The sequence below is a fragment of the Capricornis sumatraensis genome, chromosome 16 (genome assembly GCF_032405125.1).
Source record: "Capricornis sumatraensis isolate serow.1 chromosome 16, serow.2, whole genome shotgun sequence".
NCBI lineage: Eukaryota > Metazoa > Chordata > Mammalia > Artiodactyla > Bovidae > Capricornis > Capricornis sumatraensis.
In genome coordinates this window covers 49,455,907-49,480,613 of record NC_091084.1, presented here as the reverse complement: position 1 = coordinate 49,480,613, position 24,707 = coordinate 49,455,907, and the positions used below count along the sequence as shown (strand labels likewise).

At 40.2% G+C, this 24,707-nt stretch overlaps 2 protein-coding genes across 2 annotated transcripts; both read left to right on the top strand.

Annotated features, from left to right (window-relative positions):
* The first annotated feature begins 2,520 nt into the window (after positions 1-2,520).
* LOC138092332 (olfactory receptor 52P1-like) lies at positions 2,521-3,498 on the top strand. Its single transcript, XM_068988110.1, has one exon. The coding sequence runs from the start codon at positions 2,521-2,523 to the stop codon at positions 3,496-3,498; it is 978 nt and encodes a 325-aa protein (XP_068844211.1).
* Positions 3,499-19,575: 16,077 nt separating this feature from the next.
* Positions 19,576-20,553, top strand: LOC138092330 (olfactory receptor 52P1-like). Its single transcript, XM_068988107.1, has one exon. It carries the CDS (start codon positions 19,576-19,578, stop codon positions 20,551-20,553), a length of 978 nt encoding a protein of 325 aa, XP_068844208.1.
* Positions 20,554-24,707: the final 4,154 nt, after the last annotated feature.

Genomic DNA, 24,707 nt, shown 5'->3' with positions numbered 1-24,707 from the left:
CCTACTTGCAGGCAGATTCTTTACCAGCTGAGCTACCAGGGAAGCCTATGATGTTAATGAGAGGGACACACTATTTGCAGAGAAATCAGATGGGGCTATTATCCCAGAGTGGTGGGATTATCCAGAAAGTTAAGATGAAAAGTTTTGACTAAAATAAAAATCCTCTGGTTGATAATAGAAGGTGCTTTTGGAATTGGGGGCAATACTATGAAGAAAGGTTTCTTTAGTAATTGTGTTCAGGTATTTGATAGGCCTGAGGATAAAATAATGACAGGCCCAGGACTAGGAAGAAATGGTTATTTTTGGTTATTACCTGTCATTCAGGACCACCATGGGACATAGAGAAAAACAAATGACTGAGCTCAAGATTTCTGCATGTTATTAGAGTCACAGCTTTCTGTAGGAGAAACTGTGCGGATCTGTCTATGAGCAGGTGCGTCTATGTTTGCCCTTAGGGTGATGCAGTTGTAAAGAATCTGCCTGCCAATGCAGGTGATACAAGAGATGTGGGTTAGATCCCTGGGTTGGGATGATTTCTTGAAGTAGGAAATGACAACCCACTCCAGTATTCCTGCTTGGAAAATTCCAGGGAGAGAGGAACCTAGTGATCAACAGTCCATGGGGTCGCACGAAGTTGGACATGACTGAGCAGCTAAGCACATAAGTACGTTGATGTACTCTTTCTACTGATGTACTACTGACCCAGCACATTAATTTTGTCACTCACATTCCTCTGCCGTTGTTTCACTCTTGCTGACACCTGACTGTGAACAAAGTCTCCCTGCAGAGCCTGTCTGCAGGCAGAACTTGCACAGCGTCAGGATTTAGTCTGGCTCGCTGAGCCCCATTTCTGATACATCTTTGAAAGATTTTTATGATGGTTTTGTCCTGTCTTGTGCATTTTGCAATGGACTTGGAGAGATACTTTTGAAGACTTTAATAATTTGCTTTCTTTGGAACTATGAGAAAGGAAACACGGTCACATCTGGACTCAGAGATTGATAGGATACTGAGACAGAAGAGGCTGTGGGTGCTGAGTGAAGGAGGTGGTATCGAAGAAAATGCCCTGGAGACTGTTTGGATCAAAACTATTAACCTGAGAAAAAAGAGTGAAGTCGGGAAGCACTGAGGGACAGACAGAACTTGAGACTACTAACACCATTTTACCAGGATCTCAACAACAGGGTTTGTCTCTGACTATTTCATGCGCTTGAATACTTGAGCCAGGAAGCAAAGTCTCCCTGGTTCTCAAATGCTCACACGGGTGGGAATAGGGTCTTTGGGGTGTCCGAACTGCAAAGCCCTAATCTAGTTCCAGATTCAGATTTAACTTCACCCCCCATCTCCAAGATCCCTTGGAGAAGGGAATAAGGACCCACTCCAGTACTCTTGCCTGGGAAATCCCATGGATGGAGGAGCCTGGCAGACTATACTCCATGGGGTCGCAAGAGTCAGACACAACTGAGTGACTTCACTTTCCCTTTCCCCTCTCTCAAGCTCCTCTAGCACTGCCAAAAACAGGGTTATTCCCAACATCCCTAAGGTCTACCAGCATTATCTTTTGGGAGTTCAGGGCAACCTCCAGCATCAATCTTAAAGTAACACCAGTAGTGTGCATGTTTAGGGGATGAAGGAGTAACGAAGAGCTAATTTTGGACACCCTGGGGTCCTTTACTTAAGTTATTTAATGAGACACACCATGGATTCTGGGTGCCTGAAAGAGAGGAGTGGAGAGATGCTGGGCCATGAGTGTGCTCTTCAAGAGGCAAATGAATGTTTGCTAAGACATGACTGCATACGTGTGTATGTACTCACAAACAGACATTTGAAGACAGTGTGTGGGACTAGCTTTCCACTCTCTCATTGCCTCACATTCAGGTAAGTGATTCTAAGTGACTATGGACTTTATACTCACATTCTGGTGGCCTCACCTCAGAGATTACAATGATCAGAATCTTACTGCCTGCTTTATTCTAATTCAGCTTTAGACAGTTGCCATGATTCCTAAGCCTGCAATAAATGTGTATTATTTAGCTGGATAAGAATTCTGCTGTAAGTTTTCAAGTTCTCTTATTTTATAAACAGTTTTTTGTTGACCTGCTTATTTGGCCTTTGGTTTGTAGAGAAAGGAATGTGATACTTCATCAATTTTTCTCTGTATTTCTATCTACATCTGTTTCATATACTTTGAGTTATAGTCTTTAAGTGAAAATACATTCAAAATATATGCAATGTATTCTTGTAAATTTAATGACATGTTTTGGTAATTATGAATCTGTCTGTCCTTAATAAAATAGTTACTATAAAATATATTCTCTCAGATATTAATTTTATGCCACATTATTACTAATCTACTACCGTAGTATATAATTCTTTTCTATTCTAATAAAAATCAGAATTATTTTTGTGTATCTTAAAATTCCAACTTTTATTTCTATTTTGAAAATCTTGATTCTTTTTAAAGTCCAGGCTCAGTTGTTTTTGAATCGCTCTTTTCAGGTGCTCCACCAGGGGGCCAGCATGACTGAGTGCAATGCCTCCCAGGGCCACCCCTCCTTCTTCCTTCTCCAAGGCATTCCTGGGATGGAGGACAAACACAAGTGGATGTCTATTCCTTTCTCTTCCATGTACTTTGTCACCATCCTGGGGAACTGCACCATCCTCTTCACCATCTCCACAGAGCGCTCCCTGCATAAGCCCATGTTCCTGCTCCTTGGCATGCTGGCCCTCACGGACCTGGGCATGTCCACAACCACCATCCCCAAGGTGCTGTGCATCTTCTGGTTTGACCAGAGTGGCATCAGCTTTGAGGGCTGCCTGGTCCAGCTGTTCTTCCTCCACTCCATCTCTGCCTTGCAGTCTGCCATCCTCATGTCCATGGCCTTTGACCGCTATGTGGCCATCTGTGAGCCCCTGCGCTATGCCACCATCCTTTCCAACAGCCGCATCGGGCTCATCAGCCTCATGAGTTTAGTGAGAGCTGTCCTGCTCATTCTCCCCATGCCCATCCTCCTCCAGAAGATGCCCTTTCATGCCAAGCATGTCATCCCCACTACCTACTGTGAGCACATGGCTGTGGTGAAGATGGTGTGTGTGGACACCACACTCAACAGGGTGTATGGTCTGGTGGTGGCCTTGTTGGTTGCTGGGGTAGACATCTCAGCTATTGCCTCATCTTATGTGCTGATCATCCGGGCTGTAATGCGGCTCTCTTCTAAGGAAGCCCACCAAAAAGCAGTAAATACCTGCACCACACATATCTGTGTCATGCTTATCTCTTATACTCCCTCACTGTTTTCTTTTCTCACTCATCGCTTTGGCCATGGAATCCCACCTCATGTGCACACAATTCTTGGCAGCCTCTACTTCCTTGTACCTCCAATGCTCAACCCTATTATTTATGCAGTGAAAACCAAAGAGTTTCGGGACAAATTGACAAAATATGGGTGCTGGAGGAAGGAGCTTATAAACATTATCCATGACCAGAAACCTCTCTGATTATTAGTGCTGGTGGGTATGAGAGAAAAAAAAAATAAGTAGATGCTGTTCCTGGAGGAATTGGCTCATGGAAAAAATATGTCATTCTTGTAGATTAGCATCCAAAATCCTTGGACAGATGGGCTAAGACATAGGAGACCCCCCTTATTCACAGTAATTTCAAAGCAAGGCAGTTATCCTCTGTTAAATAAAAATAATGACATATTCTTCCATAACAGACATACATGTTGGGCAAATTATATGTGGTCATACATGTAAGAACAAGAACTTGGAACAGTAACATACCATACACACAAAGTAGGGTGGTATGTTTCCATAAGAACATAAGAGCAAACAATGCCTTGCTCACCACTTTGTCACATCAAGGCTAAGGTGTAATGTACCTGTGTGTTTAAGGAGAAATAGAAAGTGGTGAAAGCTTGAGGTGAGTGAGAAGGAACAGGGAACGTTCTAAATTGCATTTAGGGTCATTATTTTTTTATCCCTGCTGCAGAAGGTTTACATTTGGGCATCAAGAATTGTTGCTTCCTTGAAGAACTAAGCAATTTGGGGAGTGAATATCATCTCCAATTAACAGAGAAATTTGAACAGATAATGAAAAATGGGAAAATTCTAATTTTAAAAGGTTCATATGTATTTTAATTAATTTTATATTTTAATTCCTCAAGTCAACTCTCCTACCCTTTTCAACTAATTCCAGTGTCTGTCAGAATCTCTTAAAAGGAAAGAATTCTGAGAAATTCTGTTGATGGTTATAGTTATAAAAGTTGGTTTTATACTGAACATCTTTGGCTACAGACGTCTACAAGGCAATTTCTCTGGGGACATGGGAGGAAGTCATGAACAAGAACTTGAAGCAGCTTCTGGAGCTCTGATCCTCTGCTAGGATATAGGAATTCATTCAGTTTAGAAGTTATTGTTTAAGACTTCTAGACAATGATTATGGATATTCTGCAAATAATTAAAGATGCATGAAGGATGAAACCAAAATGATTCTAGGATTTGTCATCATATTGTAGAACCAATCTATGAAGGCAGAATTTGGTGAAAAAGAATATTCACCATAGGGTCAAGACGGCCACTATTTAAAGGAGAGTCAAGGCAATGGCACCGCACTCCAGTACTCTTGCCTGGAAAATCCCATGGACGGAGGAGTCTGGTAGGCTTCAGTCCATAGGGTTGCGAAGAGTCAGACACGACTGAGCGACTTCGCTTTCACTTTTCACTGTCATGCATTGGAGAGGGAAATGGCGGTCCACTCCGGTGTTCTTGCCTGGAGAATCCCGGGGATGACAGGGCCTGGTGGGCTGCCGTCTATGGGGTCGCACAGAGTCGGACACGACTGACGTGACTTAGCAGCAGCAGCAGCAGCAGCATGATACTTAAACTACAGGGGAATGAAAAACTTCTCCAGTGTAGTACCAGCTACAATAAATAATAATAAAGTATTCCAATATACTGAATAATTCAATAACAAAGTCGAGAGAGGAGGCATATTTCAAAGCTTGAAATAATGGGTGCAACCACAAGGAGAAAAAATAAAATTATGGATTGCGTAGGAAGTGTGTCTTCTATAAATGGAGAAAACTTGCAGAAGCAATAATGGTTGAGCACTGCCTATCTCTAATGCATACCAAGAGTAGGTATTTAACACACCTGCAAACATATAGATAAAAAAGACCCACAAATTACTCAGCACGATGTTTTATGATTAATCATAATATTTATATTATGTGTTGGAAATGACTAATGTGAACTTTCGAATCTAGGTTATAGAAGGAAATACAGACGTTTTTTCTCCTCTCTCCCTGAGCTTTGCCTTCCTTCCCTTATCCTTTTCATCTCTTCCTCCTCCATTTCCTTTTCTTTCTTCTCTCTCTCACTTATGTGTAAGCATTCCAGCTTCCTCGAAGCTGCCATGATATGTATAGATGGAGAGAGATTAATGAGGCTTCCTAGCTGTTCAAGTCCTTACCTATTTATCATTCAGCCTAGACACCAGACTTCGGAGTAAGTCAGTATTTAGGTGATTTAAGCATTCTATCTGATACCAAATTGAACTAGTCTTCAAATGCCCCAGCCAGTACCTACAGGAGCAGAAACAAAGTCTCCCTCTGAGCACTGACTAAAAAGTCAGATTTGTAAGCAAAATAAAATTGCTGGTATCTGCTACTAGTTTTTACTAAAATTTATTTATTTATTTGGTTGCACTGGGTCTTCATTACTACATGCAGGCTTTCTCCAGTTGAGGTGAGTAGGGGATGCTCTTCATTGCAGTGCATGGGCCTCTCATTGCAGTGGTTTCTCTTGTTGCAGAGAATAAGCTTTACTGTGCATGGCCTTCAGTAGTTGTGGCACATGGGCTGAGTTGCTTCATGGCATGTGGCATCTTCCTGGACCAGAGATTGGAACCACGTCCCCTGTGCTGCCAGGTGGACTCCCATCCACTGTGCCACCGTGGAAGTCCTCAACAACTAGTTTTGAAGTGGTTTGTTATCAACAATAAATAACTGATACCATGATTTACATTAAAATTTTTCCTTATGGTTAATTTAGCCTAATATGACTAAGAAAAATTTTCTCTACCCAGTGTTTATAGTTATCTAGAATTGGCCAAACTGTAAGTTCTGAGAGAGTAATTCCCGCAAAATCACTCTTACTTCAGATGTCATCAGCTAGTTCAGGTTCCCCAGATGATTAAAAATTGGGAGGTCACAATGATTACCCTCATGTTCAATACTTTTCTAGAGAAATCATGAAAACTTAGAAAAATACTTATGATTAAAATTTTATTATAACAAGAAGATATAGAGTGAAACAATGGAAGTAGAAGATATACAGAACAGAGTCCAGGAAGGGTCCAAATGGGGAGTTTTAGTCATCTTTTCCCTGTGAAATCATTGTTGTTCAGTTGCTAAGTCATGTCCAACCCTTTGCAACCCCATAGACTGCAGCACACCAGGCTTCCATGTCCTTCACTATGTCCTGGAGTTTGCTCAAACACTTGTCCCTTGAACTGGCAATGCAATCCAACTATCTCATTCCCTGTTGCCCCCTTCTCCTCCTGCCCTCAATGTTTCCAGCATCACAGTCTTTTCAAATGAGTCATATCATCGCATCAGGTGGCCAAAGTATGGAAACTTCAGCTTCAGCATCAATCCTTCTAATGAATATTCAGGGTTGATTTCCTTTAGGATTGACTGGTTTAATCTCCTTGCAGGCCAAGGAACTCTTAAGAGTACTACTTCCTCTTGGTCACCATTTGTGACAATACACAATGTACTGCCAACAAGGGATACCCACATGAGCCTTTGAGCATAAAGAATTATAAATATATTAAATATAAATATATTAAACTTTCCTCCACCATCTGAGTAATAAAGTAACTTAGTAAGAATCACTTTCACATTTCTCATAGTAGTAAAATTAAAACAAAATAATCAAGTGATCAAAGGGACTAGACCTGATAGAGTGCCTGATAAACTGTGGACGGAGGTTTGTGACATTGTACAGGAGACAGGGATCAAGACCATCCCCAAGGAAAAGAAATGCAAAAAACCAAAATGGCTGCCTGAGGAGGCCTTACAAACAGCTGTGAAAAGAAGGGAAGAGAAAAGCAATGGAGAAAAGGAAAGATAAACCCATTTGAATGAGAGTTCCAAAGAATAGCAAGGAGAGATAAGAAAGCCTTCCTCAGCTATCAATGCAAAGAAATAGAGGAAAACAATAGAATGGGAAGGACTAGAGATCTCTTCAAGAAAGTTAGAGATACCAAGGGAACATTTCATGCAAAGCTGGGCTCGATAAAGGACAGAAATGGTATGCACCTAATAGAAGCAGAAGATATGAAGAAGAGGTGGAAAGAATACACACAAGAACTGTACGAAAAAGATCTTCACGACCAAGATAATCACAATGCTGTGATTACTTACCTAGAGCCAGACATCCTGGAATGTGAAGTCAAGTGGGCCTTAGAAAGCATCACTATGAACAAAGCTAGTGGAGGTGATGGTACACCAGTTGAGCTATTTCAAATTCTGAAAGATGACGGTGTGAAAGTGCTGCACTCAATATGCCAGGAAATTTGGAAAACTCAGCAGTGGCCACTGGACTGGAAAAGGTCAGTTTTCATTCCAATCCCAAAGAAAGGCAATGCCAAAGAATGCTCAAACTACCACACAAGTGCACTCATCTCACACGCTACTAAAGTAATGCTCAAAATTCTCTAAGCCAGGCTTCAGCAATACATGAACCGTGAACTTCCAGATGTTCAAACTGGTTTTAGAAAAGGTAGAGGAACCAGAGATCAAATTGCCAACATCTGCTGGATCACGGAAAAAGCAAGAGAGTTCTAGAAAAACATCTACTTCTGCTTTATTGACTATGCCAAGGCCTTTGATTGTGTGGATCACAATAAACTGTGGAAAATTCTGAAAGATTGGGAATACCAGACCACCTGACCTGTCTCTTGAGAAATCTGTATGCAGGTCAGGAAGCAACAGTTAGAACTGGACATGGAACCACAGACTGATTCCAAATAGGAAGAGGAGTACAGCATACTCAAAAGCAGAGACATTACTTTGCCAACAAAGGTCTGCCTAGTCAAGGCTATGGTTTTTCCAGTAGTCATGTATGGATGTGAGAGTTGGACTGTGAAGAAAGCTGAGCACTGAAGAATTGATGCTTTTGAACTGTGGTGTTGGAGAAGACTCTCGAGAGTCCCTTGGACTGCAAAGACAGCCAACCAGTCCATTCTAAAGGAGATCAGTCCTGGGTGTTCATTGGAAGGACTGATGTTGAAGCTGAAACTCCAACACTTTGGCCACCTGATGCAAAGAGGTGACTCATTGGAAAAGACCCTGATGCTGGGGATGATTGAGGGCAGGAGAAGAAGGGGATGACAGAGGATGAGGTGGTTGGATGGCATCACTGACTCGAGGGACATGGGTTTGGGTGGACTCCAGGAGTAGGTGATGGACTGGGAGGCCTGGTGTGTTCTTATTCATGGGGTCGCATAGAGTTGGACACGACTGAGCGAATGAACTGAACTGAACTGAATCAAATAATACTGAAAATTAGTGTCAATTTTGAGAAGTAGAAACACTATCGTCTCTATGTCCTCACTAACTGTTAATATAGCAAATAGGAATCACAGTTGTTGGGATGCTAAATATGGATCAACTACTTTCCAAACCAATTTACTAATCTTTAGAAAAGTTAGAGATATTCTACACCCAAGAAATTTCACCCCAAATATAAGTGCTTCAGGCACACTTCACAAGTAAACAAGATAGCCTCATATTAGAATATTAATAATAATATTATATTTACAAACAGTTACAAACCACCTAGATACTCATCAAAGAAAAATGAATTAATTAAATACAATTTTTAAATTCAAACAAAGGAATGAATTAAATGTGGTGTCTTAACTAAATAAAACATAGGAGGAGCATATAGATGCATATAGTAGTAATAAAAGATTTATCAGTTCAGTTCAGTTCAGTCACTCAGTCGTGTCCGACTCTTTGCGACCCCTTGAATTGCAACACGCCAGGCCTCCCTGTCCATCACCAACTCCCGGAGTTCACTCAGACTCATGTCCATCGAGTCAATGATGCCAGCCAGCCATCTCATCCCCTGTCGTCCCCTTCTCCTCCTGCCCCCACTCCCTCCCTGCATCAGAGTCTTTTCCAATGAGTCAACTCTTCACATGAGGTGGCCAGAGTATTGGAGTTTCAGCTTTAGCATCACTCCTCCTAAAGAAATCCCAGGGCTGATTTCCTTTAGAATGGACTGGTTGGATCTCCCTGCAGTCCAAGGGATTCTCAAGAGTCTTCTCCAACACCACAGTTCAAAGGCATCAATTCTTCGGCACTCAGCTTTCTTCACAACCAACTTTCACTTCCATACATGACCACCGGAAAAACCATAGCCTTGACTAGACGGACATTTGTTGGCAAAGTAATGTGTCTGCTTTTGAGTATGCTATCTCGGTTGGTCATAACTTTCCTTCCAAGGAGTAAGCATCTTTTAATTTCATGGCTGCAATCACCATTTGCAGTGATTTTGGAGCCCCCCAAAATAAAGTCTGACACTGTTTCCCTAACTATTTCCCATGAAGTGATGGCACCAGATGCCATGATCTTCATTCTCTGAATGTTGAGCTTTAAGCCAACTTTTTCACTTTCCTTTTTCACTTTGATCAAAAGGCTTTTTAATTCCTCTTCCCTTTCTGCCATAAGGGTGGTGTCATCTGCATATCTGAGGTTATTGATATTTCTCCTGGCAATCTTGATTCCAGCTTGTGCTTCTTCCAACCCAGGGTTTCTCATGATGTACTCTGCATATAAGTTAAGTAAGCAAGGTGACAATATACAGCCTTGACATACTCCTTTTCCTATTTGGAATCAGTCTGTTGTTTTATGTCCAGTTCTAACTGTTGCTTCCTGACCTGCATACAGATTTCTCAAGAGACAGGGCAGGTGGTCTGATATTCCCATCTCTCTCAGAATTTTCCACACTTTATTGTGATCCACACAATCAAAGGCTTTGGCGTAGTCAATAAAAGAGAAATAGATGTTTTTCTGGAACTCTCTTGCTTTTTCCATGATCCAGCGGATGTTGGCAATTTGATTTTTGGTTCCTCTACCTTTTCTAAAATCAGCTTGAACATCTAAAAGTTCATGGTTCACGTATTGCTGAAGCCTGCCTTGGAGAATTTTGAGCATTACTTTAGTAGCGTGTGAGATGAGTGCACTTGTGTGGTAGTTTGAGCATTCTTTGGCATTGCCTTTCCTTGGGATTGGAATGAAAACTGACCTTTTCCAGTCCGGTGGCCTCTGCTGAGTTTTCCAAATTTCCTGGCATATTGAGTGCAGCACTTTCACACCGTCATCTTTCAGAATTTGAAATAGCTCAACTGGTGTACCATCACCTCCACTAGCTTTGTTCGTAGTGATGCTTTCTAAGGCCCACTTGACTTCACATTCCAGGATGTCTGGCTCTAGGTGAGTGATCACACCATCGTGACTCTCTTGGTTGTGAAGATCTTTTTTGTACAGTTCTTGTGTGTATTCTTTCCACCTCTTCTTCATATCTTCTGCTTCTGTTAGGTGCATAACATTTCTGTCCTTCATTGAGCCCATGTTTGCATGAAATGTTCCCTTGGTATCTCTAATTTTCTTGAAGAGATCTCTAGTCCTTCCCATTCCATTGTTTTCCTCTATTTCTTTGCATTGATCGCTCAGGAAGGCTTTCTTATCTCTTGTTGCTATTCTTTGGAAACTTGCATTCAGATGCTTATATCTTTCCTTTTCTCCATTGCTTTTCTCTTCCCTTCTTTTAACAGCTATTTATAAGACCTCTCCAGAGAGCCATTTTGCTTTTTTGCATAATAAATATTTCTCTAGACATACATGCAGAAACATAACTGTATCCGCAAATAAAATTTTATACCTGCATAAACATATGTGTATCTCACAAATGAAATCTCACAAATGAGCAAAAATTAAAATTCAGAAAAATGGCATGGCAAAGCACTATCTATATCAAGTTTAAAATATACTTTAAAATATTATGAATTTACTAAGGATTCATACTTAAGTAGTAAAAATTAAATATATAAAATGTTATGGAAATGGGAGTGGTATAATTCAGCTCTGAAGAATAAAAATAAAACAAATATTACATGAATCAACTGCACAGGAGGCTCTTAATATTTTTGTAGCACTTTGTTTCTTAATCTACCTAATGAATGTAAGAATGTATTCTATATTATTCTTTATAAGCTTTATGCGTCCAAAATAGACTAAAATAAAAGAAACCTAGATTTGACATTGGTAGGCAAGATAACATCATAAGTCATCTGAAAACATATATTTAATTATTAATTATTTTATCTAGAATCTAGCTTTTCTTCAGTGTTTTGAGATATTACCTTAGTTGCATAATAGACATTATACACTTGGGCATCTATGTTGATGCCTTTTGCCCAGTTATTTATTTCTAAACCATAACCTAATTGTTCAAAGTAAAGACTTTTATAATGCATTTTAATTTCTAGTAGAATAAGCTCCCCTCTGTTAAATTATTATCTTCAGATATTTGTATTTCCCATTTAATTTCAGAGTCATTTTGCCAAAATTTCAGGCAAAGTAGATAAAAATTTGTGTGAATTTTGCCTTGAATGTACAAATTCATTTAAGGAGAAGTTATAGTCTTCAAATATAGGCATGCTTTTGGTGTTTATAGACACAAGAAAATAAAAACATGTGAAATCGTATGAAATAGGATATATTTTAAGTTCATATTAAAATGAGCTGATTCATCTGCTTATTCATTCATTTGACATTTATATATGCCCACTATTTGGGCTTACCTCTTGGCTCAATAGGTAAAGAAATTGCCTGCAATGCAGGAGACTGCCGGCAATGCAGGAAACCTGGGTTCAGTCCCTGGGTCAGGAAGATCCTTGGAGACGGAAGTGGCAACCCACTTCAGTATTCTTGTTTAGGGAATCCCATGGACAGAGGAGCCTGGCAGGCTTCAGTCCTTGGGATTGCAAGAGTAGGACATGACTTAGCAACTAAACTACCTACCATTTGCCATATATGATGTTAGTGAAAGGCATACAGAATCTGGAGAGAAATCAGATGGGAGTGATTGTCCAGAAATTTAAGGTTAAAAGTTTTAATTAAAGTGAGGATCCTTTGGTCAATAACAGAAGGTGCTTGATAGAATTCGGGGCATATTAAGTAAGAAAAGTTTCTTTAGTAGCATTCATGTATTTGACAGGACCACAGATAAAATAATGGGAAGCAGGACTAGGAAGAAATGATTATTTTTTTCTTGTTACCTGTCATTATAGCCCCTCAGGACCAACTTGGGACAGTTGGAAAAATAAATGACTGGGCCCAGAATTTTTGCCTGTTATTAGAGCCACAGCAGCTGCCTGGTGCTTCAGCAGCGGCTGTGAGGCACTGGAGTGATTGTGAGGCGACACCTCATGTCCAAGGGCAAAGGAGAATACCCAGCAGAATGGTAGGAGGGGCAAAATCACAGTTGGAATCAAACCCCATACCTACCAGAGACGCTGAGAGAGCTCAAACATACCTGTACGTGTCAGGACTCAGAGACCTCACAGAGACTGAGACAGAACTGTGTGTGAGTGTCTCCTGAAGAGGTACGGGTCAGCAGTGGACTGCTGCAGGGGCAGGGGCTCTGGTGCAGCAGACCTGGGTGTGGCAAAAGCCCTCTTGGAGGCGGTTGCCATTGACTCCACCATGGAGCTGCTAGAACTTACATAGGACTGAGGAAACAGACTCTTGGAGGGACAAACAGAAACTTTTGTGCACCAGGACTCAGGAGAAAGGAGCAGTGACCCCACAAGAGACCGACCCAGACTTGCCCATGAGTGTCCAGGAGCCTCTGGTGGAGGCTTGGGTTGGCGGTGGCCTGACGCAGGGTTGGGGGCACTGAGTGTAGCAGAGCATGCATGGGACATTTTAAAGGAGGTCACCATTATCTTCATTACCCCCACTATTTGCCCCCCTCAGGTCAAATAACAGGGAGGGAACGCAGCCCAACCCTTCAACAAAAAATTGGATTAAAGGTTTACTGAGCATGGCCCTGACCATCAGAACAAGACCCAGTTTCCCCCTCAGTCAGTCTCTCCCATCAGGAAGCTTACATAAGCCTCTCATCCTTCTTCATCAGGGGGCAGACAGAATGAAAACCACCATTACAGAAAACTAACCAATTTAATCACAAGGACCACAGCCTTGTCTAACTCAATAAAACTATGAGCCATGCCATGCAGGGTCACCCAAGATGGACGGGTCATGGTGGAGAGTTCTGACAAAACGTGGTCCACTGGAGCAGGAAATGGCAAGCCACTTCAGTATTCTTGCCTTGAGAACACCATGAACAGTATGAAAAGGCAAAAAGATAGCACACTGAAATATGGAGTCACCAGGTCGGTAGGCACCCAGTATGCTACTGGAGATCAGTGGATAAATATTCCAAGAAAGAATGAAGAGACAGAGCCAAAGAAAAAACAACACCCAGTTGTGGATGTGACAGGTGATGGAAGCAAGTTCCGATTCTCTAAGAGCAATACTGCATAGAAACCTGGAATGTCAGGTCCATGAATCAAAGCAAATTGGAAGTGGTTAAACAGGAGATGGCAAGAGTGAACATGAACATTTTAGGAATCAGCGAACTAAAATGGACTGGAATGGGTGAATTTAACTCATATGACCATTATATCTACTACTGTGGGCAAGAATCCCTTAGAAGAAATGAAGTAGCCATCATAGTCAACAAATGAGTCTGAAATGAAGGACTTGGGTGCAATCTCAAAAACGACAGAATGATCTCCGTTCCTTTCCAAGTCAAACCATTCAATATCATGGTAATCTAAGTCTATGTCCCGACCAGTAAAGCTGAAGAAACTGTAGTTGAACGGTTCTATGAAGACCTACAAGATCTTCTAGAACTAACACCCAAAAAAGTTGTCCTTTTCATTACAGAGGACTGGAATGCAAAAGTAGGAAGTCAAGAAACACCTGGAGTAACAGGCAAATTTGGCCATGGAGTACAGAATGAAGCAGGGCAATGGCTAATAGAGTTTTGCCAAGAGAATGCACTGGTCATAGCAAACACCCTCTTCCAATAACAGAAGAGAAGACTCTACACATGGACATCACCAGGTGGTCAATATCGAAATGAGATTGATTATATTCTTTGGAGCCAAAAATGAAGAGGCTCTATACAGTCAGCAAAAACAAGACTGGGAGCTGACTGTGGCTCAGATCATGAACTCCTTATTACCAAATTCAGAACTAAATTGAAGAAAGTAGGGAAAACACTAGACTATTCGGTTATGACCTAAATCAAATCCCTTACGATTAGACAGTCGAAGTGAGAAATAGATTTAAAGGACTAGATCTGATAGAGTGCCTGATGAACTATGGACGGAGGTTTGTGACTTTGTGCAGGAGACAGGGATCAAGACCATGCCCAAGAAAAAGAAATGTGAAAAAGCAAAATGGCTGTCTGAGGAGTCCTTACAAATAGTTGTGAAAAGAAGAGAAGGGAAAAGCAAAAGAGAAAAAGAAGATACATCCATTTGAATGCAGAGTTCCAAAGAATAGCAAGGAGAGATAAGAAAGCCTTCCTCAGTGATCAGTGCAAAGAAATAGAGGAAAGCAATAGAATAGGAAACACTAGAGATCTCTTCAAGAAATTAGAGATATGAAGGGAACATTTCATGCAAAAATAGGCTCGATAAAGGACAGAAATGGTATGGACCTAACAGAAGCAGAAGATATTAAGAAGAGGTAACAAAAATACTCAGAAGAACTATACAAAAAAAAAAAAAATCTTCATGACCCAGATAATCATGATGGTGTGATCACTCACCTAGAGCCAGACATCCTGGAATGCGAAGTCAAGTGAGCCTCAGGAAGCATCACTATGAACAAAGCTAGCAGAAGTGATGGAATTCCAGTTGAGCTATTTCAAATTTTAAAAGATGATGTTGTGAAAATGTTGCACTCAATATGCCAGGAAATGTGGAAAACTCAACAGTGGCCACAGGACTGGAAAAGGTCAGTTTTCATTCCAATCCCAAAGAAAGGCAATGCCAAAGATTGCTCAAACTACCACACAATTACACTCATCTCACATACTAGTAGATTAGTGCTCAAAATTCTCCAAACCAGGCTTCAATATTATGTCAACTATGAATTTCCAGATGTTCAAGCAGGATTTAGAAAAGATAGAGGAACTAGATATCAAATTGCCAACATCTGTTGGATCATGCTAATGAGCTCTCAAAAAAGGAGGAGGGTTCCAGGAAAACATCTACTGATGCTTTATTGACTATGCCAAAACTTTTGACTGTGTAGATCACAACAAACTGTGGAAAATTCTTCAAGAAATGAGAATAACAGACCACCCGACCTGCCTCCTGAGAAATCTGTATGCAGGTCAGGAAGCAACAGTTAGAACTGGACATGGAACACCAGACTGTTTCCAAATAGGGAAAGGAGTACATCAAGGCTGTATCATGTCACCCTGCTTATTTAACTTAGATGCAAATTACATCATGAGAAATGGTGGACTTTATGAAGCACAAGCTGAAATCAAGATTGCCAGGAGAAATATCAATAACCTCAGATATGCAGATGACAACCACCCTATGGCACAAAGCAAAGAACTAAAAAGCCTTTTGATGAAACTGAAGGAGGAGAGTGGAAAAGTTGGGTTAAAACTCCACATTCAGAAAACAAGGTTCATGGCATCTGGTCCCATCACTTCATGGGAAACAGATGGGGAAAGAATAGAAACAGTGACAGACTTTATTTTTGGGGGCTCCAAAATCACTGCAGATGGTGACTGCAGCCATGATATTATAAGATGCTTGCTCCTTGGCAGAAAAGTTATGACCAACCTAGACAGCATATTAAAAAGCAGAGATATTGCTTTGCCAACAAATGTCTGTCTACTCAAAGCTATGGTTTTTCCAGTAGTCACGTATGGATATGAGAGTTGGATTATAAAGAAAGCTGAGCACCGAAGAATTGATGCTTTTGAACTGTGGTGTTGGAGAAGGCTCTTGAGAGTTCCTTGGACTGCAAGGAGATCCAACCAGTCCATCCTAAAGGAAATCAGTCCTGAATATTCATTGGAAGGACTGATGCTAAAGCTGAAGCTCCAATACTTTGGCCACCTCATGCAAAGAACTGACTCATTGGAAAAGATCCTGATGCTGGGAAAGATTGAAAGTGCAAGGAGAAGGAGACAACAGGTGATAAGGTCGTTGGATGGCATCACTGACTCAATGGACATGAGTTTGAGTAAACTCTGGGAGTTGGTGATGGACAGGGAGGCTTGGCATGCTGTAGTCCATGCAGTTGCAAAGAGTCAGACATGATTGAGTGACTGAACTGAAGTGTACTGAAGAGCCACAGCTTCTGCAGGGGAATCTGTGTGGATGTGTCTATGAGCAGGTGCATCTATGTTTATATTGATGTACTCTTTCTGTTAATATATCGATTGACCCAGCACCTTTATTTTAGCACTCACATTCCTCTGCCACTGTTTCACTCTTATTGACACTGACCCTGAACATAGTTGCCCTACAGAGCCTGTCTGCAGGAAGAACTTGCAGTACATCAGGTTTTAAGTCTAGCTCTCTGAGTCCTATTCCTGTTTAGTTTTTGCAAAATTTTGTGATGGTTTTGTTCTGCCTTGTACATTTTGCAATGGTCTTGGCAGCATACTTTTTGATGAACTTTAATACTTTGCTTCCTCTGGACTCATGAGAAAAGAAACGTTGGCCAAATCTGGATCCAGTGCTTGAGAACATATAAACAGGCCAGCAAAGATGTATCTGCTGAGGGACACAACCACACAGCTTCCACTGCAGAAAGTTGGGACTCTAATAACACGAGAGACTATAAGGGCTGGGGAAATGTGAGTTGCAGAAAATGACCTGGGGAGTGTCCATAGAAAAGCCATTGACCTGCAAAAAGGTTAGCATGAAAGTCAGGATATCAACAACAAAGGTTTACCTCTTGCATTTGTGAGCACGACTACTCCAGCTGTGGAGTAAATCTCTCCTGGCTCTCCTACCTACACATGTATGGGAATGAGGGCCATTGGGATATCAAAACTGCAAAGCCCTAATCTAGTTCTAGATTAAGTTTTAGTTTCACATCCTGTCTCTCAGGCTCCTCCAGGACTGGAAAACACTAGAAGCTTCCCAGAATCCCTAGAGTCAACCAGGTTTATCTACTGGGAGCACAAGGCAACCTCCAGAGTCAATGTTACACATAATAGTAGTGATGCATAGTGATTATGTTCGGGGAATCAGGGAGTTTAAAAAAGAGCTAATTCTGGGCATTATGGGGGACTTTACTTAGGTCACTTAAAGAGCCACACCATGAAGAAAGCCTGAGGGTGAAGAGTGGAGAAATGCAGGACAATGAATGTGCTCTCCAAGAGGCAAATGGATGTTTGCTAAGATATGCCTACATACATGTGTACACACTCACATGTCCATATTTGAAGACAGTGTGTGGGACTAGTTTTCCACTCTGTTATTGCCTTACATTCAGGTAAGTGATTCTAGGTGAGTAAGGGTCACATTCTGGTGGCCTCATCTCTGAGCATCAGGTGATCAGAATCTCATCCCCTGTTTCCTTCTTATTCATTATTGTACATTTCTAGTCACTAGAGTCCCCTTGAGTCCCATATGAACAGTAAATCTGTATTTTTTAAATAACTGCGGATTGCTTTCCTGTGTGAAAGTGATACATGTTCTTAAAAATTTTTCCTCATTAATAAATGTATATATTCCTTATCTGCATCATAAGTTTTCCTTTTCTTCCTTTTTTTTTCCTTTTTAACAATACATTTTTAAAAAAAATTAAAGTGTAGTTGACTTAAAATATTATATTAGCTTCAGGTTTATAGTTTAGTTATCCAATTTTTTTTAGATTACAAACATAAGTTTATTGTAATATTATTGATTATATTCCCTGTTCTAGGCATTACATCCTTGTGACTCATTTATTTTATAACAGGTAATTTGCACCTTTTAGTCCCCTTCACCTTTTTCATCTATTCTTCCACCTTCCCCTCTGGCAACAGTCTGTTCTCTGTATCTTTGAGACTATTTCTTGCTTTTTTTTTTTTTTTTAGATTCCTCATATGAGTGAAAATATACAAATAGATTCCAAATAAAAGTGAAAGAGAAAATATAGTTTTCTTTCCCTGTCCGACTTATTTCACTTAGCAAAAAACCCTCTGAGTCTATCCACATTGTCCCAAATGGCAAGATTTTTTTATGGTTGAATAATATTACACTGTATGTATAACATCATAAATGTATATATTAAAATTTTTGAATAGGAAATTATATTATAAGCCTAAGTTTTATTATTTTTAAAAAAACTTTTGTTGACCTATTTGAACTTGTTTGCTGAGAGGGTTTTGTAATATTTTATTAATTTCTCATTGAATTTATTTTTGTTTCACATATTTTAAGTTATAGTCTTTAAGTAAAAATATATTAAAAATAGATGTAATATATTCTTAAAAATTAGCATATTCTGATAATAAACAATGAATCAATCTGTCCTTAATAAAATAGTTATGATAAAACATATTCTCTTAGATATTAATTTTACACCACATTATTACTACTCTAATACTACAGTGTGCTACTATATTATATTGATTATATATATCATGATATCAGAATTATTTTTTATGCTACTTTAAATCCACCTTTTTTCTCATTTATTATTATTTTTTTATTTGGAGTCCCAGGTTGTTCTTTTAGACTGCAACATAGAGGGGGAATCAGGAGCATGAAGTCAATAGCAGCATTAGCATATCCAGGTGTTATTACAAATTATAACTTATCTGAATACAGTCTAGAAAACAGGGGAGTCAGTGCTTCAGAGGATATTTTCAACTATAACACTCTAAATTTCTTGCCAGATGGACACATGTGGGCTTGCAGGAAAATCCAAACTGTGCTGAATCTTCAGTGTTGAACTTTGGAAAACACTGTGGAAACCTACAATTCTGATCAAATGGAAGTGAAACAGTCTGTGGTGGTTTTGAAAATATTCTCTTTTTTTCAGTTTTATTGAGATATAGTTGATATACAGCACCGGTATAAGTTTAAAGAGTACAGCATAATTTAACTTATATACCTCATGAAATGATTATCACACTAAGGTTTGTGAACATCCATCATCTCATGCATAAACAAAATTTTAAAGAAATAGAAAAAATATTTTTCCTTTTGATAAGAACTCTTAGGATTTACTCTTAACTGTCATACATATTTATCATATTGCACATTACATCCCTAGTACTGATTATAACAGAAACTTTGTACCTTTTGATTGTCTTTATCCAACCTCCCCCACGATTATTTTTGTGTATCTTAAAATTCCAACTTTTATTTCCACTTTGAAAATCTTGATTCTTTTTAAAGTCCAGGCTCAGTTGTTTCTGAATCACTCTTTTCAGGTGCTCCACCAGGGGGCCAGCATGACTGAGTGCAATGCCTCCCAGGGCCACCCCTCCTTCTTCCTTCTCCAAGGCATTCCTGGGATGGAGGACAAACACAAGTGGATGTCTATTCCTTTCTCTTCCATGTACTTTGTCACCATCCTGGGGAACTGCACCATCCTCTTCACCATCTCCACAGAGCGCTCCCTGCATAAGCCCATGTTCCTGCTCCTTGGCATGCTGGCCCTCACGGACCTGGGCATGTCCACAACCACCATCCCCAAGGTGCTGTGCATCTTCTGGTTTGACCAGAGTGGCATCAGCTTTGAGGGCTGCCTGGTCCAGCTGTTCTTCCTCCACTCCATCTCTGTCTTGCAGTCTGCCATCCTCATGTCCATGGCGTTTGACCGCTATGTGGCCATCTGTGAGCCCCTGCGCTATGCCACCATCCTTTCCAACAGCCGCATCGGGCTCATCAGCCTCATGAGTTTAGTGAGAGCTGTCCTGCTCATTCTCCCCATGCCCATCCTCCTCCAGAAGATGCCCTTTCATGCCAAGCATGTCATCCCCACCACCTACTGTGAGCACATGGCTGTGGTGAAGATGGTGTGTGTGGACACCACACTCAACAGGGTGTACGGTCTGGTGGTGGCCTTGTTGGTTGTTGGGGTAGACATCTTAGCTATTGCCTCATCTTATGTGCTGATCATCCGGGCTGTAATGCGGCTCTCTTCTATGAAAGCTCACCAAAAAGCAGTAAATACCTGCACCACACATATCTGTGTCATGCTTACCTCTTATACTCCCTCACTGTTTTCTTTTCTCACTCATCGTTTTGGCCATGGAATCCCACCTCATGTGCACACAATTCTTGGCAGCCTCTACTTCCTTGTACCTCCAATGCTCAACCCTATTATTTATGCAGTGAAAACCAAAGAGTTTCGGGACAAATTGACAAAATATGGGTGCTGGAGGAAGGAGCCCATAAATATTACCTATGGTCAGAAACCTGTCTGATTACCAGGCACTGCTGGTTATAAGAAAATAAAAAATATCAACATAAATGAAGTTCCTTGAGGAATTAGCTCATGGAAGAAATATGTCATATTACAAATTATCTGCCAAAATTCTTAAATTGAGAGTCTAAGACACAGGAGAACTTACTCTCACTATTTCCAAAGCAAGGCTACAGTCTCACATTAAATGAAAAAATCACATATTCTCTCCATCCTGACATGGTAATTGGGAAAACTGAATGCGACGATGTACATAAGAGAACTTTGAACAACACACACTGAATGCAAGTAACATGAGGTGGAATGTTTCCAAATAAAGAGAATATTGGTAGAAGAGAATAGTGGTAGAACGTGTCTACCACTTTGCCAGGAGAAGGAAAGGGCAACCCCCTGCAGTTTTCTTGCTTGGGAAATCCCATGGACAGAGGAGCCTGGCATGCTGCAGTCCATAAGGTCACAAAGAGTCAGACATGACTTAGTGACTAAAACAAAAACAACCACTTTGCCAAGGCTGGTCAAGTTGTGTGGGAAGAGGTTAAGATTATTTGAGGGTGAATGAGTAGGTCAGGGAAAGTACACTAATTTATTATACCTGCTGCAGGAGACTTAATGTTTGGTTTACAGGACTTGCTTTTTTGTATAACTAGGGGGAATATGGACAAGAAACATAATTCCCAATTCCTAGAGAAATTCCAGTGGAAAAGGAGAAATGGGAAGCTCCTAAGCTTAAAAGGTGGATATGCCTTTAAACTAATTTCATATTTTAAAAAATTCTTGTTGTCAACTCTCTTGCTTGTCTCTACTAATTCCAGCGTTTCTTAAGAATCTCTTACTGAGAAAATTTTGAGAATGTTTTGTTACTGCTTGTAGTTATAAGTCAGTTTTATACTGGAAGTCATTGGCTATACACCTGTGAAAGACAATTTCTCTGGGAACATGGAAACAAGTTCTTGGACAGTTTGTAGAGCTCAGATCTTGTGCCCAAACTTAGGAATTCATAAAGTTCAGAAGATATTATTTATCACTTTCAGACAATGATTTAGGATATAGTGCAAGTCTTTCAAGATGTATGAAGTCCCCAAATTCTAGGGTTGGTCATTTTATTGTAGAACTAATACTTAAAGACAAAGCTCAGTGAAAAGACACCCTTGAAGCCACATAGCTACCATTTAAAGAAGACTTTTTTTTTTTTTTTTTTTGGCCATGCCTCGCAGCATGTGAGATCTTAGTTTTCTGACCAAAGATTGAACCCATACCCTCTGCAGTGGATGCGCAGAACCCTAACCAACGGATCACCAGGGAATTCCCTAAAAGGAGACTGTTTTTTTTTTTTTTTAATTAGTTTTTTATTTTTTTAATTTTAAAATCTTTAATTCTTACATGAGACTCTTAAAACACTAATCTAGAGGGAAATAAATGATACTCCTCCAGAGAGTGATACCAGCTATAATAAATACTAATAAATTATTTATTGAACAATTATACATATTGTTCTTTGAACAATTCATTATATTGTTCAATCCAGTATATTGAACAATTCATTAACAAGGGCTGTGAAAGATGGAATATTTCAAAGCTTGAAATAATGGGCACAGCCTTCAGGAGGAAAAAAATATGAGGCTTACTAGGAAATATTTCTTCTACAAATGGAGAACTAGAGATGAAGGAAAGCTTACAGGAGAAAAAACGGTTGAGGTACAGAGTACTGCCCATCTGACACCACAAACTTGAAGATTAAACACACATATGCACAAATTACTCAGCATAATATTTTATGATTAAACATTTAATTGACAAATAAGTAGCAGTTTGTGAAGGAACCTGAGGCACTCATTAGCTGGAGGGGCTGTGGTAGCACAAAACTTAATTTTGCTGAGCTCTCTGTCTGATGTAATGAGTTACAGAAGCAGAGATCTGCATAATAAAATATTACCTATCTCTCATATTTATTTTCTTTCTTTTGCTTTATGACTGGGTATTTTATAAAAATAAGAAGTCTATTTTTACTGAAATTATAAGCAAAACATTTATTAACTTGGGAATAAAATGCATATTGGGACAATTGTGGCAGGAAAGCTGTCAACAGGAGATGATTCTGAGAAAACAGAGAGAGCTGAGAAACTCAGAAAAAGAAGCAAGTCCGACTCCATTTGTGTTTTTTCTCTTGGCCTGTTTTCTTCTTATTTAAAAATGTTTTATTGTTTCTACTGTAAGATCAGCTTGATTCATCTCCTGTAGACTTGCTAACAAGATAGTATATGACATAAATATAAACTATTATTTTTCTCATGTCTATAGAATTGTTTCTAGCCATGCAAAGCTAGAAAAATATTCACATGTTTTGTATCATGGTCAAGTTTAAATCGCTTTCTGTCTGCTAGGTATTCGGATTTGAGTTAATACAGAGTTGACTACCCTTCTATCATCTCCATTTTATGGAGAACTTAAGGTAAAGAATCTGCCTGCAATGCAAGAGACTTCAATCCCTGGTATGGGAAGATCCACTGGAGGAGGAAACGGCAACCCACTCCAGTATTCTTGCCTGGAGAATCCTATGGACAGAGGGTTCTGGTGGGCTACAGGCCATGAAGTCAAAAGTCAGACACAATTGAGCAACTAAATAGCAAATATGCCTAGTAAGAGTCTCAAGCTCCCAAAATACAAACAATTAGAAAAAATTATATAATAGTAAATATATAAATAAGTATCTTGTAATAAATTTTCATGGCGGCAACACCTGACTAGACTTTCAGGTATTGGGGCAAAAGATTTTGTAGCATTGGGGAATATAAATCTAGATTCCCAAGAAAACAGGCTTGAGACAAAAGCTTGCATATTGGCAGCTCATTTAGATATGTAGTCACAAAATATGGGCCTTTGTAAAATAGAGTGAAACAGGAAAGAGGAAAAGCCAATATAAGGATTTTTTGGTCCGGTTGCACACTGTTAGTGGAGACTATTGTCCAGCCCTGCCAGAACCATCTAAAGAGCCTTCTGAAATACATCTCAGAGTATTTCATCCCCAGGGGATGAAAGGACTTCTCCCAGTGGCTCAAACAGGGTTCCTGGCCTGCCCAACAGGTGTTAACTCCAGGTACTTACACATGACAGCAGAGCTGTTTGCTACGGGTATCCATGGACTTGGGGAAGCCCCATGGCAAGATGTTCCACATTACTAGGCATGACCTGAGCTTGACTGTCTGAATATACCTGCTAAGAACTGGTCACAGCAGCACTGCTTGAATGAATACAAGAGGATTGTGGATGGTGTGCAAGAACTGTCTAATGTAAAAATCTGCACAACCAAGGCCTCACAGGCTTCCCAGGTGGAACAGCGGTAAAGAATCTGCCTGCTAATACAGGAGACACAAGAGATGCAGTTTCAATTCCTGGGTTAGAAAGATCCCCTGAAATAGGAAATGGCAACCAACCCCAGTATTCTTTCCTGGAAAATTCCATGACAGAGCAACTTGGTGGGCTACAGTCTATGGGGTCACAAAGAGTTGAACACAACTGAGCAAGTGAGCATGCAGGCAGCATCACCGTAAGCTGTGAACTTTCTTTGAAATTAAGAAGGGCTCACACCTTGAGTTCATCCAATAGATTCATTATTTTAATTTTTCAACTTTAAATAAAAAGTTATCTCATTAACATGGTTCAACGTCCATAACTACAGCTAACTAAAAAGTATTCTTAAAATATTTAAAAGTGTTCCTAAAAAGAAAAGAGCTTCTATAGATGTGTATCAGTTCAGTTCAGTTCAGTCCAGTCGCTCAGTCGTGTCTGACTCTGCGATCTCTTGAATCGCAGCATGCCAGGCCTCCCTGTCCATCACTAACTCCCGGAGTTCACTCAGACTCGTGTCCATCGAGTCAGTGATGCCATCCAGCTATCTCATCCTCTGTCGGCCCCTTCTCCTCCTGCCCCCAATCCCTCCCAGCATCACAGTCTTTTCCAATGAGTCAACTCTTTGCTGGAGTTTCAGCTTTAGCATCATTCCTTCCAAAGAAATCCCAGGGTTGATCTCCTTCAGAATGGACTGGTTGCATCTCCTTGCAGTCCAAGGGACTCTCAAGAGTCTTCTCCAACACCACAGTTCAAAAGCATCAATTCTTCAGCGCTCAGCCTTCTTCACAGTCCAACTCTCACATCCAT